This window comes from Brassica rapa, chromosome A08 (assembly GCF_000309985.2).
Source record: "Brassica rapa cultivar Chiifu-401-42 chromosome A08, CAAS_Brap_v3.01, whole genome shotgun sequence".
Taxonomy (NCBI): domain Eukaryota; kingdom Viridiplantae; phylum Streptophyta; class Magnoliopsida; order Brassicales; family Brassicaceae; genus Brassica; species Brassica rapa.
The window spans coordinates 9,801,540-9,813,978 of NC_024802.2; the positions used below are offsets into that span (position 1 = coordinate 9,801,540).

Genomic DNA, 12,439 nt, shown 5'->3' on the forward strand with positions numbered 1-12,439 from the left:
CGTTAAACTTACTTTTACAAAATTCTTAACTTTGTCATGAAAACAAAAATCTATGATTTTTCATATTTGTCAATGTTCTCACACTTTCAAAGAATATATTAGCTTAGTCACTTACTTATTTTTTTTTTACAAAACAAAATATTGGAGTCTTGAAAGTTGAATTCATATTATTGTAAATGTACATAAGAGTTTGTGATTATATATTTAGTGAATCTTGTATATGTGTCCAAGAAAGTTTCAATGGCTTAGTGGTAATTGTCATATATTTAAGTCATATTAACCCGGGTTCGATCATTTCTTTCCCATTGTTTTTTCATTTTTTACGAAAAAATAAATGAGATGACATGGCAACTTCGGACTATTTGATTGCTTGATTTTTCTATCCTACATGGACACCCTCTCCATGATTTATATCCTCCTTTTAGTATTGTATTGATATATATTTATACACAGAGAGATTCGGTATAATTAAGCAATAACATTAACTTATCATCAAAGGAAATTTAACTTCTATGCATATTATTTGTTTATACTTCCTTTTTTTTTGTCAAACATTTATACTTCCTTTCTATTTTGCAAAAAATGTTATTTTTACATTTTTTTTTATTATTACACAAAAAATGTCACTTTACAATTTAATACAATTTATATTTACTTTACTCATGATATTAATCAAAAAAATCTATTGATCTTATAAGTAATTGTATTTATCTTTAAACACTACTTATTGATATATTAATTATCTTTTTGATTTGTGAGAAAAATGGAAAAGCTAGATCTCTTTAGATCAGGGAAGGCAAAAATTTGATAATGCAAATATTAAATGAATGTATAGCCTTACAAGATATTGGAAACTAATATTGGTGGTGATTGGTTCGACTCTAGCTATAAAAATTTAGCTGTAGGTAAGTCGATTGTAGCAGTAAAGTTGTTACTGTAGATTTTTGTACAGAGATGTTTGTTGTAGTTAAATTTGTTGTAGTTGTAAGCTATAGACTGTAGATATTTTAAAATAAAATATTTGAAACATGTAATTTATATATGAAACAATTATTTTTATCAATTAAATAATTTATATTAATATTATTTTTATAAATTATCTAAGTTTACTATTATTTAAAATGTGATATGCAAATAATATTTCTGTTATTTAAAATATTATAATAATTTTAAAAACACCCTGAATTAAATTAAAATAGTCATAAATGTTTTTATTTATGATTATCTAATTTATTTGATATTATAGATAGTTTTTCATTTTTTAGATACTACAGCCTATAAAAAGAGGATGAAGGTTTTTTGCTTAAGATACATAAGAAAAAAATTGTTTTGTTTTTTTTGTTGTAACTTTAAAAATAAAGTTAAAGCATGATTAGTAAAAATTGATAGAAACTTGATATAGGCTTTAACTTTTAAAAATAAAACTACAATATAATTGATAAAGTTTAATGATTTAAAAAGAAATAAAGCTAAAATATGGAGATAAATTCCAACAAATCACCCTCATTGTTTTTTTTTTTTATCAAATCACAGCATACAAGAAAAAGCCAAAAAAGAAGAGGAAATGTTTAGGTCAAGCACATATTAACTTTAATAAAACTGGAGAGACTTACAAGATAGAGAAATCTTATCGCATAACCATAAGAATATTAAAATTTAGTAAAGGAATATAAGAATTAAGAAGACAGTTTAATTTTCTTATTACATGTTTCCCTCTTTTAGTTTTAATTACTTAAAATTTCTTAGAAAAACATTATTCAAAATTTACAAATTACTTATTAAAAACATAGATTTTTATTTTTATGATATGTTTTGAATATTTTAAAACACACACACACACACATATATATATATATATATATATATATCATGTTTGACTATGAAAATCGAGTTTTCAAATATATACTATATTATAATTTTGTATAGTATGGTTTAATTTCTTAATCAAATGAGATTTCATATATGTATGCAGAAAATAAATAAAATTTGAAGTTAATTGATTTCTCTAAATTTGAAGTTAAATAACTCTTATGAATATACAACAAATTCACCTTAGAAGATATTGGAAACTGAAATTGTTTTTTTATTTTATTTTTTTAAATCATAGCATACAAGAAAAAACAACACAAAAAAGAAAGAAAGAAGAATGATTAAATCAAGCACAGTTCAATTTTAATAAAATGAAAATATTTAGAGTAAAACCCATGCAATGCAATTTTGGAAATGGATTATCATTATATCTCCGAAAGGTTTAGATAAGGACTGGAGGATTAATGACTGCATAAGCAAGCACCTCTTGGTCACGGACGAAAACGGACATGTCTTGCCCGGGTAAACTTATCCATGCTTCTACATCTTCACCATCTTTTGAATCCATCAGCATCACAAACACTGCATTGTGGATGACATGTCCAGTTGATCCAATCCAGACCGGACTACCACATCCGAAGTCAACCTCGTAGAAAGGCTTTCTGCACCAGCTAGACATTGGGAATAAGTCTATGTCTGGTGTTAACTCGGACGCTAATTTCCCCAAAAGACTCAACAAGTTCGGACCGAGTGTCGTGGTTGCGAGATTCTCTTTGATCATTTCGTTGACCACTTCCTTGGCCTTTCTAAATTCTGCTACGATTTCCGCAATCTCCATCTTGCTCTCTGAGCCTTCCTTGAGAAAGAATGGCGCTTGTAAGTTTCCGACTGCGTCCTTGGACAAAACAGCAGGGGGAATCCTAAGCCGCAAGTCCAAGGCTTGTATCATCAGCGTAGATTTTTGAACAGCGGAGTTGGATCGTGAGGAGTTTGTGGCACATCTCCAGATAAGTGACATGATGACTTCGACACGTGTGGGGACCGGGACAGTCTCGCTCATGGCTCTGCGTTTGAGCTCAGCGATCTTAGAGGATTTAAAGAAGAATCTATTGGCTACACACTTGCTTTTAGGCTCGTAAAGCCCATCCAGTGAAGAACTTTGGAAAGAGCAAGGAGGAGGAGGGTAAATGGTAGTTGAAGCAAATGTAGGAATATTCATCACCACCACGTCACTAGATTCCGCTTTCGCTGTAGCAGCCCAGCCACTTACAAAAGTCAAGATCGAGGACGCATCACAGATTCTGTGAGATATGGAAACGGTGACCGCAAATCCTGATCCGGATCCGAAGAAACTGACCTTAGCACTCAGCAATGGCCATGCCCCGGCAGATTCACCTGGTGCAATTGTGGGGAGGAATTCTGGAAGAGAGTTGGTATTATCGAGGTTGTTTTTGAGGAAATCCGAGAGGAGAAGATCTGTGCGTGCTTCGGTGAAGACGGCTCCTTCGTCGTTGCAGATGATTTTGTCGCCTTCCATTCTTCCAGCCAGAGGGTAGAAACGTGAGAGAGTGTCCGAAAGAGAGGTTTTAAGCCTCCCAGAGGTGATGTCCAGAGACTCTCCGGAGACGGTTTTGTAGAAAAAGATTGTTGAAACGTAAGCAGCTGGACCAGAGACATCAGCCAAGGAGAGTTGAAGGAGATCTTGAGGTGAGGGTGAAGCTGGTTTGATCACTTCTCTCCCCACAACCTCCAGCTTCATTTCCATTATCTTCCTTGGAAATCTTAAAGTCAACTCAAAGATATAACCAAAGAAGAGGAGTGACGAGAAGATTTGAAGAAACCACGATTTATATATTGACTAGATACATTGACCTCGAACTTGGTTAGCATGTGTAAATTAATTCTCTCCAGATCAGATCTAACCCATCATTAATTATTTCCCGAATCCATTTTTTCCAGATCCTTTTATTAGTTGAGAATCATTGACATTATATTTAATAAGTCCGCGCTTTGCTCGAAATTTTTTTTATTATTATTTACGTTTTAACATTCCTTTTAGCTCAAAATGTTTTTTTTTTTTTTTGAAAGAATGTTAAATTTATTCAAATCAAAAAAGACTTTTTTACAAATTAATGCAACTTGAGTCTAAACTTGTATGATAGTTTTGAAACTAATTTAGTGGAATAGAACCCATTTAATCTCTAGACGAAAACCAAACCACCATCGTGTTGTTGAAAGATGTTCCAGCTCGTCCCCGGAGAGAACTGATTCGATTTCGTATTTGCTTGTCGATGAACTTGATAAGAATGCTCGGAGGTCTCTGAACCTTGCCGTGTCTCCTACCATTTCTCTCCAGCCAAATACTGTGCACTGAAACTTGAAAAGCATATCTTAGGAGGAACCTTGTCTCCCCTGAGACAGTGTGTGTCGATATAAGATCAAGAACTTCACTCCATATGTGTGAGTAGTTCTGTCCAAGTAGCTTCCTTGTGAGGTTCCTCCAAATAGTCTCTGTGAAAGTGCAGCTAAAGAAAAGATGATTTCTGGATTCGACTGCAGAGTTACAGAGGATACACTGAGCGTTTGCCTGAGAGTTCCACTGCAGCAGCCTATCTCCTGTTGCCAGGCAATTATGTACAGCAAGCCAAGACATAACAGAGTACTTTGGAGTTGATCCAGCGAACCAGAGACCCCTATACCACTGAACTTTTGACTTCGCCACTCGAATAGAGTTCCAAGTTTGGTGTGTGTCGAAACAAGGTCGAAACACATTGCCTTTCCCTTTCCACTTAACCACATCGTCCTCTTCCGTAAGCCCCTGGGCTCTCAACTTCAGGATCTCCTCATCAATGGTAATCAAGTGCTCTGCTCTGTAGCGGCGGCTCCGGTAGTTTTGGATAACAAACTTGACGGTGGCATTGAGATTGATCCCAAGCGCGATGCAACCTTGTATATCTGTGAGGTCTATTATCCTCCCCAAGGGGGACCACTCATCAAACCAGAAAGAAGTAGTAGTTCCACTTCTTATTTCTACTTGTACAAAAGATCTGGCCAGAGCTCTATACTTCAGTAGCTTCTTCCAAATCCAAGAACCAAGAGAGCTTGTGTCACTGATGCTCCAGAAGGAGCCCTTTCTTATCAGATACCGTTTAATCCATTTAACCCACAGAGTAGACTGCGATAAGATACGCCAGATGAGCTTGAGACAACATACCTTGTTGGTTTCATACAATGACCGTAACCCTAATCCTCCCTCCTCTTTCGGTCCCAAGATATCTTGGCTTTTGTGGTACTCATTGTCGGACCAGACCATAAGAACGATGAACAAAGCTGATCAATCTCTTTAATGCACTGTTTCGGGAGCCTATAAACCGACATCCAGAAGTTTGTTATACTGTGGATCACAGAGCCTATAAGTTGCAGGCGGCCTGCAAAGGAGAGCTGACGTGCCGTCCAAGTTGTTATACGTTTCTTGACTCTATTTACCAGAGGGGAATAGTCACTCGATGTCATACGCTTTGTTAAGAGAGGAACCCCAAGATAACGAACCAGAAGAGTCCCAATCTCAAAAGGAAACTGCTCCAATATGGCCTCTCTGTCCTCACATACTCCCGCCAAGAACAAAGTAGACTTTTCCAGACTTATATGTAAGCCTGACATACCAGCGAAATCTTTAAATACTTGGAGAATACCTTCCACCGAACTCTTCTTGCCATCTGAGAATACCAATAAATCATCAGCGAAACAAAGATGAGTCAACTGAACCTCTTGACAGTAAGGGTGATATCCTATTTTCTTCTCCAAAGCTGCTTTATTTAGCAACTTAGACAGCACCTCCATACAGATAACAAACAGATATGGGGAGAGAGAACATCCTTGACGAAGCCCTCTGGAACTATTAAAGTAACCAGCCAGTTCTCCATTGATCTGGACTGAAAAGGAGGCCAGTTCAATGCACTTCTTCACCCAAAGAACAAATTTTTCCGGGAGATTTATCGCAGAAAGTATAGACAGCAGAAAAGGCCACTGAACTGAATCGAAAGCCTTTGAGATATCAATCTTTACCGCACATCTAGATGATATTGTTGGCTTGTGGTAGCTCTTGACAAGCTCAGAAGCTAGCAAAACATTCTCCATGATCAGACGGTCTTTGACAAACGCTGACTGATTCGTAGACATGAACTTGGGGAGTATCTTTTTCAACCTGTTCGCCAAAATCTTTGAAAGTACCTTGTATAAGACGTTACAACATGAGATGGGTCTGTAATCTCTAATTTTTGTTGCTTCATCTTTCTTTGGTACAAGGGCTAAGATAGTTGAGTTTATTCCTTTGGGTAGAAAGCCTCTTGTGAAGAAAGACTGAACTGCTACAACGAAGTCTTTTCCAATAACCGGCCAGGCTGATTTATAGAATTCGCAAGTAAACCCATCAGGTCCTGGGGACTTGTTGGCTGCCATTGCAAATAAAACTTTTGTAATCTCCTCCTCTGATACTTCCCTGTCTAAAAACCGCATATCTGTTTCTTCACATTCAAACCCCAAAAGTTGTTTAAGTTCTGCTTCTGGTATGCCTATGAAATCCTCCGGCTTGTGCGATAGGAACAGAGAAAAATGCCTCACTGCCTCCACCTTAATTTCTTCTTGATGTTTTGCTATTGTACCATCTTCTTTATGGATCTCTCTTATCGCGTTACGAACCTCTCTAACCCTGGCTGCTCTATGAAATTGCGTATTGTTGCCGTCTCCAATGCCCAACCAATGAACTTTTGCCTTTTGACTAAGAACTTTCTCTTCAAGAGTAGAAAGAAAGTTCCACCGATTGTAGGCTAGTGACTCCTCTTTCATATTCTCTTGTGTTGGGTTGAGCATAGTAGTATTTTGGCGATCACATAGGATACCCCAAGCCACCTTTGTTTTCTTTTCTATTTCCCCAATATGATCTTTGCTCAGCTGCCGCAGAAGAGGTTTCATCAGCTTCAGCTTCTTTGACAGGCGGTGCAAAGCAGAAGTAGAGTTAAAGAGAGGATCCGTAGTAGCCCAAAATTCTTTAACCAAAGGAAGGAACTCCGGGAACTCAGCAATAGCATTAATGAATTTAAAAGGTTTTCGAACTTTAGCCACCCCCTCTTGGATCACAATCCTACAGCGCATATGATCATTATTCTGTGTAAATCATTATTCTGTCGTGATATTCTAACGATTCTAGATCCTAGTATTACAAATCACCTGGTGTAGAAATCTATAGATAATCTAGCAATTCTAATTGATTATCAGTTTCACATTAAGCTCATGAAATTCTTAAATTTAACAAGATGAATTACTAAGACATGCAAGCAATAATACAAATTATAGTCTAAATAATATAATAAATAAGAAATCAGTGATAAAACCAATGGAGTTCCAATCAATCTCTGAAGGAGAATTGATCTTATCTCCAAACCTAAGAGAAAACAATAGAATAGGATAATAGAAAACGTGTAGCCGTCAACAATGGCTTAGAAATACATAAATATGATTTCTGGTCGTCTATGGGTATTTTGGTAACTTGGTGTGGCTTCTGGGCCTCAAACGGTCTTGAAATATGCTTGGCCCACGTTCTGGCATCCATATCGATCGATGTCAAGAGTTCTGCATCGATCGACATACGTTCCTCTTCTCGACAGCTTCCTCTCGCGAGGCAGACTGACCACGCCTCAGAAAAACATGCATAACATCTGTTAAAGGATGCTGATTGACCTCAAACCGGTGGTATTAGAAATCTAACTCAAATATCTATCTTGTGTCAAAAGATGAGCTCAATCTAACGGTGGAAAGATCTTCATCCATAGTTAGACATCTGACGCGTCTGTGCAGTTATGCACCTCAAAAGACTCCAAAATCACCATATTTCTCCAGAACGTATCTAAACCTGTAAATATTCTAAATAGACTCTATATAATAGTAAATATATATTAAAACACTTATAGACCATAGCTAAAAGTGGGTAAAATCCATGGTCTATCAAAATACCTAAAAGGCGAAAACGTGTGTTTGTATGTTTTACATTGTATAAATTTCTTAGTTATTTAGATAATCTACAACCACAACATCAAGTCTATAGATTCAAATTGTAGTTAGTTGATCAAAAAAAAAAAAGATTCAAATTGTAGTTAACCGGTCACAATCGCTCTAGTGTAGGCTCTGTTAAATTTTTTTTCTTCGGCTGCCCATTTTTCAGACTAAGTTTTGGTCAGACAAGTCATTCTTCCGTAGATCACTTCTTTATGTCTGTGTGTTCCTAGCCTCCTTCGATAGTTGTTCCTAAGTTCAGTTAACTATTATGTTTGTTTTGCACTTTTTAGTCCTACATCATAACTTGGATTTTAAAACATGAAAATCAAGTTAGAAAAAGAGAGGTTGAAGTTGATGATTAGCAAAATTAAAGTAAATAAGGTCATCTCCAATGTATTAATCTATTTTTATCTCTAAAATAAAGGAATTCTATATTTGAGACGGGTTTTACTTAGGCCTGGGATTTTTGTCCGAACCGAATGGGCCGAACCGGACCGAACTGGTTTTTTCGGTTTTCGGTTCGGTTCGGTTTTCAATTCGGTTCAATTCGGTATGGTTTTGAAAATTAATTCGGTTTCGGTTCGGTTCGGTTTTCGATTTTCAAAAAAAAAAAAAATTTAAAAAACCGAAAATATCCGAAATACCGAATAATCCAAAAATAACCGAATTTAACCGAACATATCCGAATATTTTGAAAAAATATACCAAAATTAACCGAAAATTTAAAAATTCGGTTATTTTTGGAAATAAAATTGAAAACCGAAATAAACCGATAATCGAACTGAACCGAAATTTCATTCGGTTTATTTCGGAATTGTTTTTAAAAACTTTGGTTAACCGAAAACCGACGGTTTGGTATGGTTCGGTTTCGGAAAACCGAAGTCGCAGGTCTAGTTTTACTCCAATGTATTTTTCTAAAATAGAGATCTCTATATATAGAGCAAAATATAGAAGAATGCTATTTCTTCTGTATAAATAGAAGAAAAAATAATAATTTTTGTTGGAGTGGCAAAAATAAAGATGTGTTAGAGTAATTTTGTTTTTAAATACTATTATAGAGAAAGAAATAGAAGTGAGATGGAGATGTTAGTAATCCAAGTGACTAAGAGCATATGCAATGGTGATACTATCTCAAGAGTCCTTAGGATTAGAATAATATTTTTTTTTCCTTTTTGAATTGTTAAGGATCCTAATCAAAAATATGTGTGCAATAGTGATACTCGATTTGGAATCCTTAAGAATAAATAAATATTTTTTTTAAAAAAAAGTAAAATTAAAATTTTTATTTATTATTCATGATTCAATAAAAAGATACAAGACTTATTCATCACCAAATTTGTTCCAAATATGCTCAATTAGATCGGTTTTCAAATGTTCATGTATACGAGTATCCCGAACATCATTCCGAATGGGAAATATGTTGTTGAGATTTGTAGGCATGTTGGCTTCCACCCGTGAACTTCTGGTTACGTCCCCTTCTTCAAAATCAGATATATCAAATTGTGTACCGTATCCATCCCGGACATTTTCGACTATCATATTGTGTAGTATGATACATGCTCTCATAATCTTGCTTATCTTTGCTTTGTCCAATGTTTTTACCGGGTTCTTCACAATCGCAAATCGGGCTTGCAATACTCCAAAAGCCCGCTCCACATCTTTTCGGGTAGCTTCTTGAACTTTGGCAAATAACTCTTGTTTAGGACATTGAGGGAGTGTGATTGATTGGATAAATGTTGACCATTTTGGATATATACCGTCAGTGAGGTAGTACGCCAACTTATACATGTGTCCGTTGACCATGTACCTTATCCTGGGAGCTCGACCTTCTATAATGTCGTCAAAAACAGGAGACCCAGCCTCAGGTGGGTTGCGAACAGCCTCGCCAACAGAGAAACTACTCTGTCCTTCATCCGCGTAAAGAGCAGCCTCTGCTTCAAGAAGGTACGTCATGTCGAACTCATCTGACGATGACGGCTGGCTGTACGAATAGTCTTGTCCCATGATTGGTTAAACCTGAAAGAAACAAAGATTTTTAGTAACCAGCACGGATTCAATGAACCGTAAGCAAACATGAATCACATATAAACCGTAAGCTACACAAATAAGAACATCAAAAAGATTGTAATCGAACGAGAAAATCCGCAAAACAAATTAGATTGAAAACCCTAAATCGAGTGAAACCCCCAAATCGCTTGAAACCCTAATTTTAAAAGACAAATCGATTGAATCTTCAAAACCTAACCCTAATTTGAGGAGAAAACGACAAAGATAACAAAATCTCGACGCATAAATCTACAAAATCACCCTACGATTTACCTTCTTCTCGGGATGGATCGAATCGCCTTTGATATCGCCTTCACTGGAGACGTTTTTTTTTCCTCGCCTTTGGTCGAAAATGATTAGTTTTTTTTTGATACGTACGAATGACAAAACCGACGGACGAACCAGAACGCGCCACGTCTCTAAGGATCAACTCCGTTTAATCCTTATTTACGGATTGATCCTTGGATTATTTCGGTTAAATATTGTTATTTTAATCCGATAACCCGCTAAGGATCCATTAAGGATCAGCGTTGCGGCTGGTCTAACAGTGAAAAGAGTAAGCCTTTGGGCCCAATAGGATTGTAATCATTGCTAGACGAAATAGCATTAACCAAAGATATATAAATATCACACAAAAGAGAAGAAAAGAAATCATCATCAAAAGGATGGAGGAGGAGAAGACGACGACGACGAATACGGAGATGAACGAGAATCTGATCACATCCTTCGTCGAGATCACGTCTTCGACAAGAGAAGAAGCTTCTTTCTTCCTCGAAAGTCACCGTTGGGATCTTGACGCCGCCGGCTCCGCCTTCCTCGACAGCGACGCCGCCGATTTACCAGCTGTTCCAAACCCTAATGTACCTCCTCCTTCGATTCCCGCTGCTGAAACCTCTCCAGAGAATCAGGAAGCTGAGAATCCTTCGGGGAGCAGGAATACTATGAGCCGTGGGAACATCCGCACGTTCGCCGATCTAAACAGTTCTCCGGCTGGTGGTGGCGGTAGTGACTCTGATGAAGGCCAAGAGTACTATACCGGCGGACACAAGAGGTAATCACGTTAGCATCCAAAAGCTAAAGAATTGTTTTTATTTTTTTTGTATAATTGAATTTTAGCTAAAAGAGTTTTTGTGTGTGTGTGTATTAGTGGGATGATGGTTCACGATCCTAACAAGGCAAAAGACGTTGACGCGCTCTTTGAGCGAGCTAGGCTGTCTGCTGTAGACAGACCTGTTGAGCCGTCGAGGTCAGTTTCTACAAGCTTCACTGGAGCTTCTCGGATGTTGTCTGGCGAACCTGTTCCCTCTGCTCCTCCTCCGCAGCAGCAGCAGCAAGACCAGCCTCAGGTGGTTATGCACACCATCACTTTCTGGAGGAACGGTTTCACTGTTGATGATGGTCCTTTGAGGAGGTTTGATGACCCTCAAAACGCAGCCTTTATGGAGGTATTATCCAAACCTTCTACCATGTGCTTATACTCTAGGATTCTTGATTATATATGTTGTCTTTTGTAGAGCATTGTGAAATCAGAGTGCCCTCGTGAACTTGAACCAGTAGATAGGAAGATACGTGTTCATGTTGGTCTCGTCAGGCGTGAAGACAATTACACAGTAAGTTCCATTCCCTTGTCTCTCTGTAATACGTACTCTTTGTGTTCTTAGTCTGTATCTCTTGACACACAGGAACCACCAAAGCCCAAAAACCCATTCCAAGGTGTAGGAAGAACCTTAGGAGCCAGCGGATCAGGCTCTGCGGCAGAAGCACATGCTCCGCCCGCACAAATGAACACAGCACCAGGACCATCAAGAGGACTTGTTGTAGACCAAGCAGTACCTACAACTTCGGTCCAGCTCAGATTGGCTGATGGTACACGCTTTGTATCCAGGTTCAACAACCACCACACAGTTAGAGACGTGCGTGGGTTCATCGACGCTTCAAGACCCGGTGGCTCGAGGGAGTATCAGTTACTGACCATGGGGTTCCCTCCTAAACAATTGTCAGACTTGGACCTAACCATTGAGCAGGCTGGTATAGCTAACTCCGTCGTCATCCAGAAACTCTAGCTTTATTCTGATTTAAAATTACATTTGCTTTTTCTTTTAAGTTTTTGATAACTCTTATCATTCATTCATCTATTTGGTCAACGCTAGGATTTGGAATTTGGATCCTTCGAGAGAATCATCAAATATTTTTTTTGTTTTAGGTTCATCTTCGCATCAGTTAAAGTCCATTTTTCTTCAAAATATGTACGAAACATTATTGGTATTAAGCTGGACCTTCAAAAGAGTTTGAACGTTCCTGCTCATACGAAAACAAAGCCAAGAGAGGCGTAAATATAAGATTATACATCAAAGAGGTTTGTATAAAATGAAAAATATATTTAAAATACTACATTTGGTTAGTTAGTCTCAAAAAGATATTTTCGCTAAGCAGAATCAAAACTAATAATTTCGTATATTCCTAAAAACAATTATATTCCAAAAAATATTTTCCATTTAATTAAAAAATATTTCGTATATTTCTATATTAATTT

At 37.1% G+C, this 12,439-nt stretch overlaps 4 protein-coding genes across 4 annotated transcripts; 1 reads left to right on the forward strand and 3 right to left on the reverse strand.

The window, feature by feature from the left end:
- Positions 1 to 252: 252 nt before the first annotated feature.
- On the reverse strand, positions 253 to 5,027 carry LOC103833506 (BAHD acyltransferase BIA1-like). Its single transcript, XM_033276473.1, has one exon. It carries the CDS (start codon positions 3,572 to 3,574, stop codon positions 2,252 to 2,254), a length of 1,323 nt encoding a protein of 440 aa, XP_033132364.1. The 5' UTR covers positions 3,575 to 5,027; the 3' UTR covers positions 253 to 2,251.
- Positions 4,004 to 6,960, reverse strand: LOC108869297. Its single transcript, XM_033278051.1, has 2 exons — positions 5,296 to 6,960; positions 4,004 to 4,984 (listed from the first exon to the last, which is right to left on the reverse strand). The coding sequence occupies exons 1-2, from the start codon at positions 6,958 to 6,960 to the stop codon at positions 4,004 to 4,006; spliced, it is 2,646 nt and encodes an 881-aa protein (XP_033133942.1).
- A 2,220-nt stretch (positions 6,961 to 9,180) lies between these two features.
- On the reverse strand, positions 9,181 to 9,864 carry LOC117127502. The gene has a single exon (XM_033278052.1). The coding sequence runs from the start codon at positions 9,862 to 9,864 to the stop codon at positions 9,181 to 9,183; it is 684 nt and encodes a 227-aa protein (XP_033133943.1).
- A 670-nt stretch (positions 9,865 to 10,534) lies between these two features.
- LOC103833508 (plant UBX domain-containing protein 5) lies at positions 10,535 to 12,149 on the forward strand. Its single transcript, XM_009109590.3, has 4 exons — positions 10,535 to 10,957; positions 11,054 to 11,351; positions 11,421 to 11,516; positions 11,589 to 12,149. Exons 1-4 carry the CDS (start codon positions 10,572 to 10,574, stop codon positions 11,967 to 11,969), a joined length of 1,161 nt encoding a protein of 386 aa, XP_009107838.1. The 5' UTR covers positions 10,535 to 10,571; the 3' UTR covers positions 11,970 to 12,149.
- The last annotated feature ends 290 nt before the right edge of the window (positions 12,150 to 12,439 follow it).

Coding starts and splice junctions, on each gene's coding strand:
- LOC117127502 (XM_033278052.1), bottom strand. CDS start 9,864: ATGGGACAAGACTATTCGTACAGCCAGCCGTCATCGTCAGATGAGTTC.
- LOC108869297 (XM_033278051.1), bottom strand. CDS start 6,960: ATGCGCTGTAGGATTGTGATCCAAGAGGGGGTGGCTAAAGTTCGAAAA. Junction 4,985..5,295: donor CGAGTGACTATTCCCCTCTG/GTAAATAGAGTC, acceptor ATCTTATCGCAG/TCTACTCTGTGGGTTAAATG.
- LOC103833506 (XM_033276473.1), bottom strand. CDS start 3,574: ATGGAAATGAAGCTGGAGGTTGTGGGGAGAGAAGTGATCAAACCAGCT.
- LOC103833508 (XM_009109590.3), top strand. CDS start 10,572: ATGGAGGAGGAGAAGACGACGACGACGAATACGGAGATGAACGAGAAT. Junction 10,958..11,053: donor TATACCGGCGGACACAAGAG/GTAATCACGTTA, acceptor TGTGTGTATTAG/TGGGATGATGGTTCACGATC. Junction 11,352..11,420: donor AAAACGCAGCCTTTATGGAG/GTATTATCCAAA, acceptor TGTCTTTTGTAG/AGCATTGTGAAATCAGAGTG.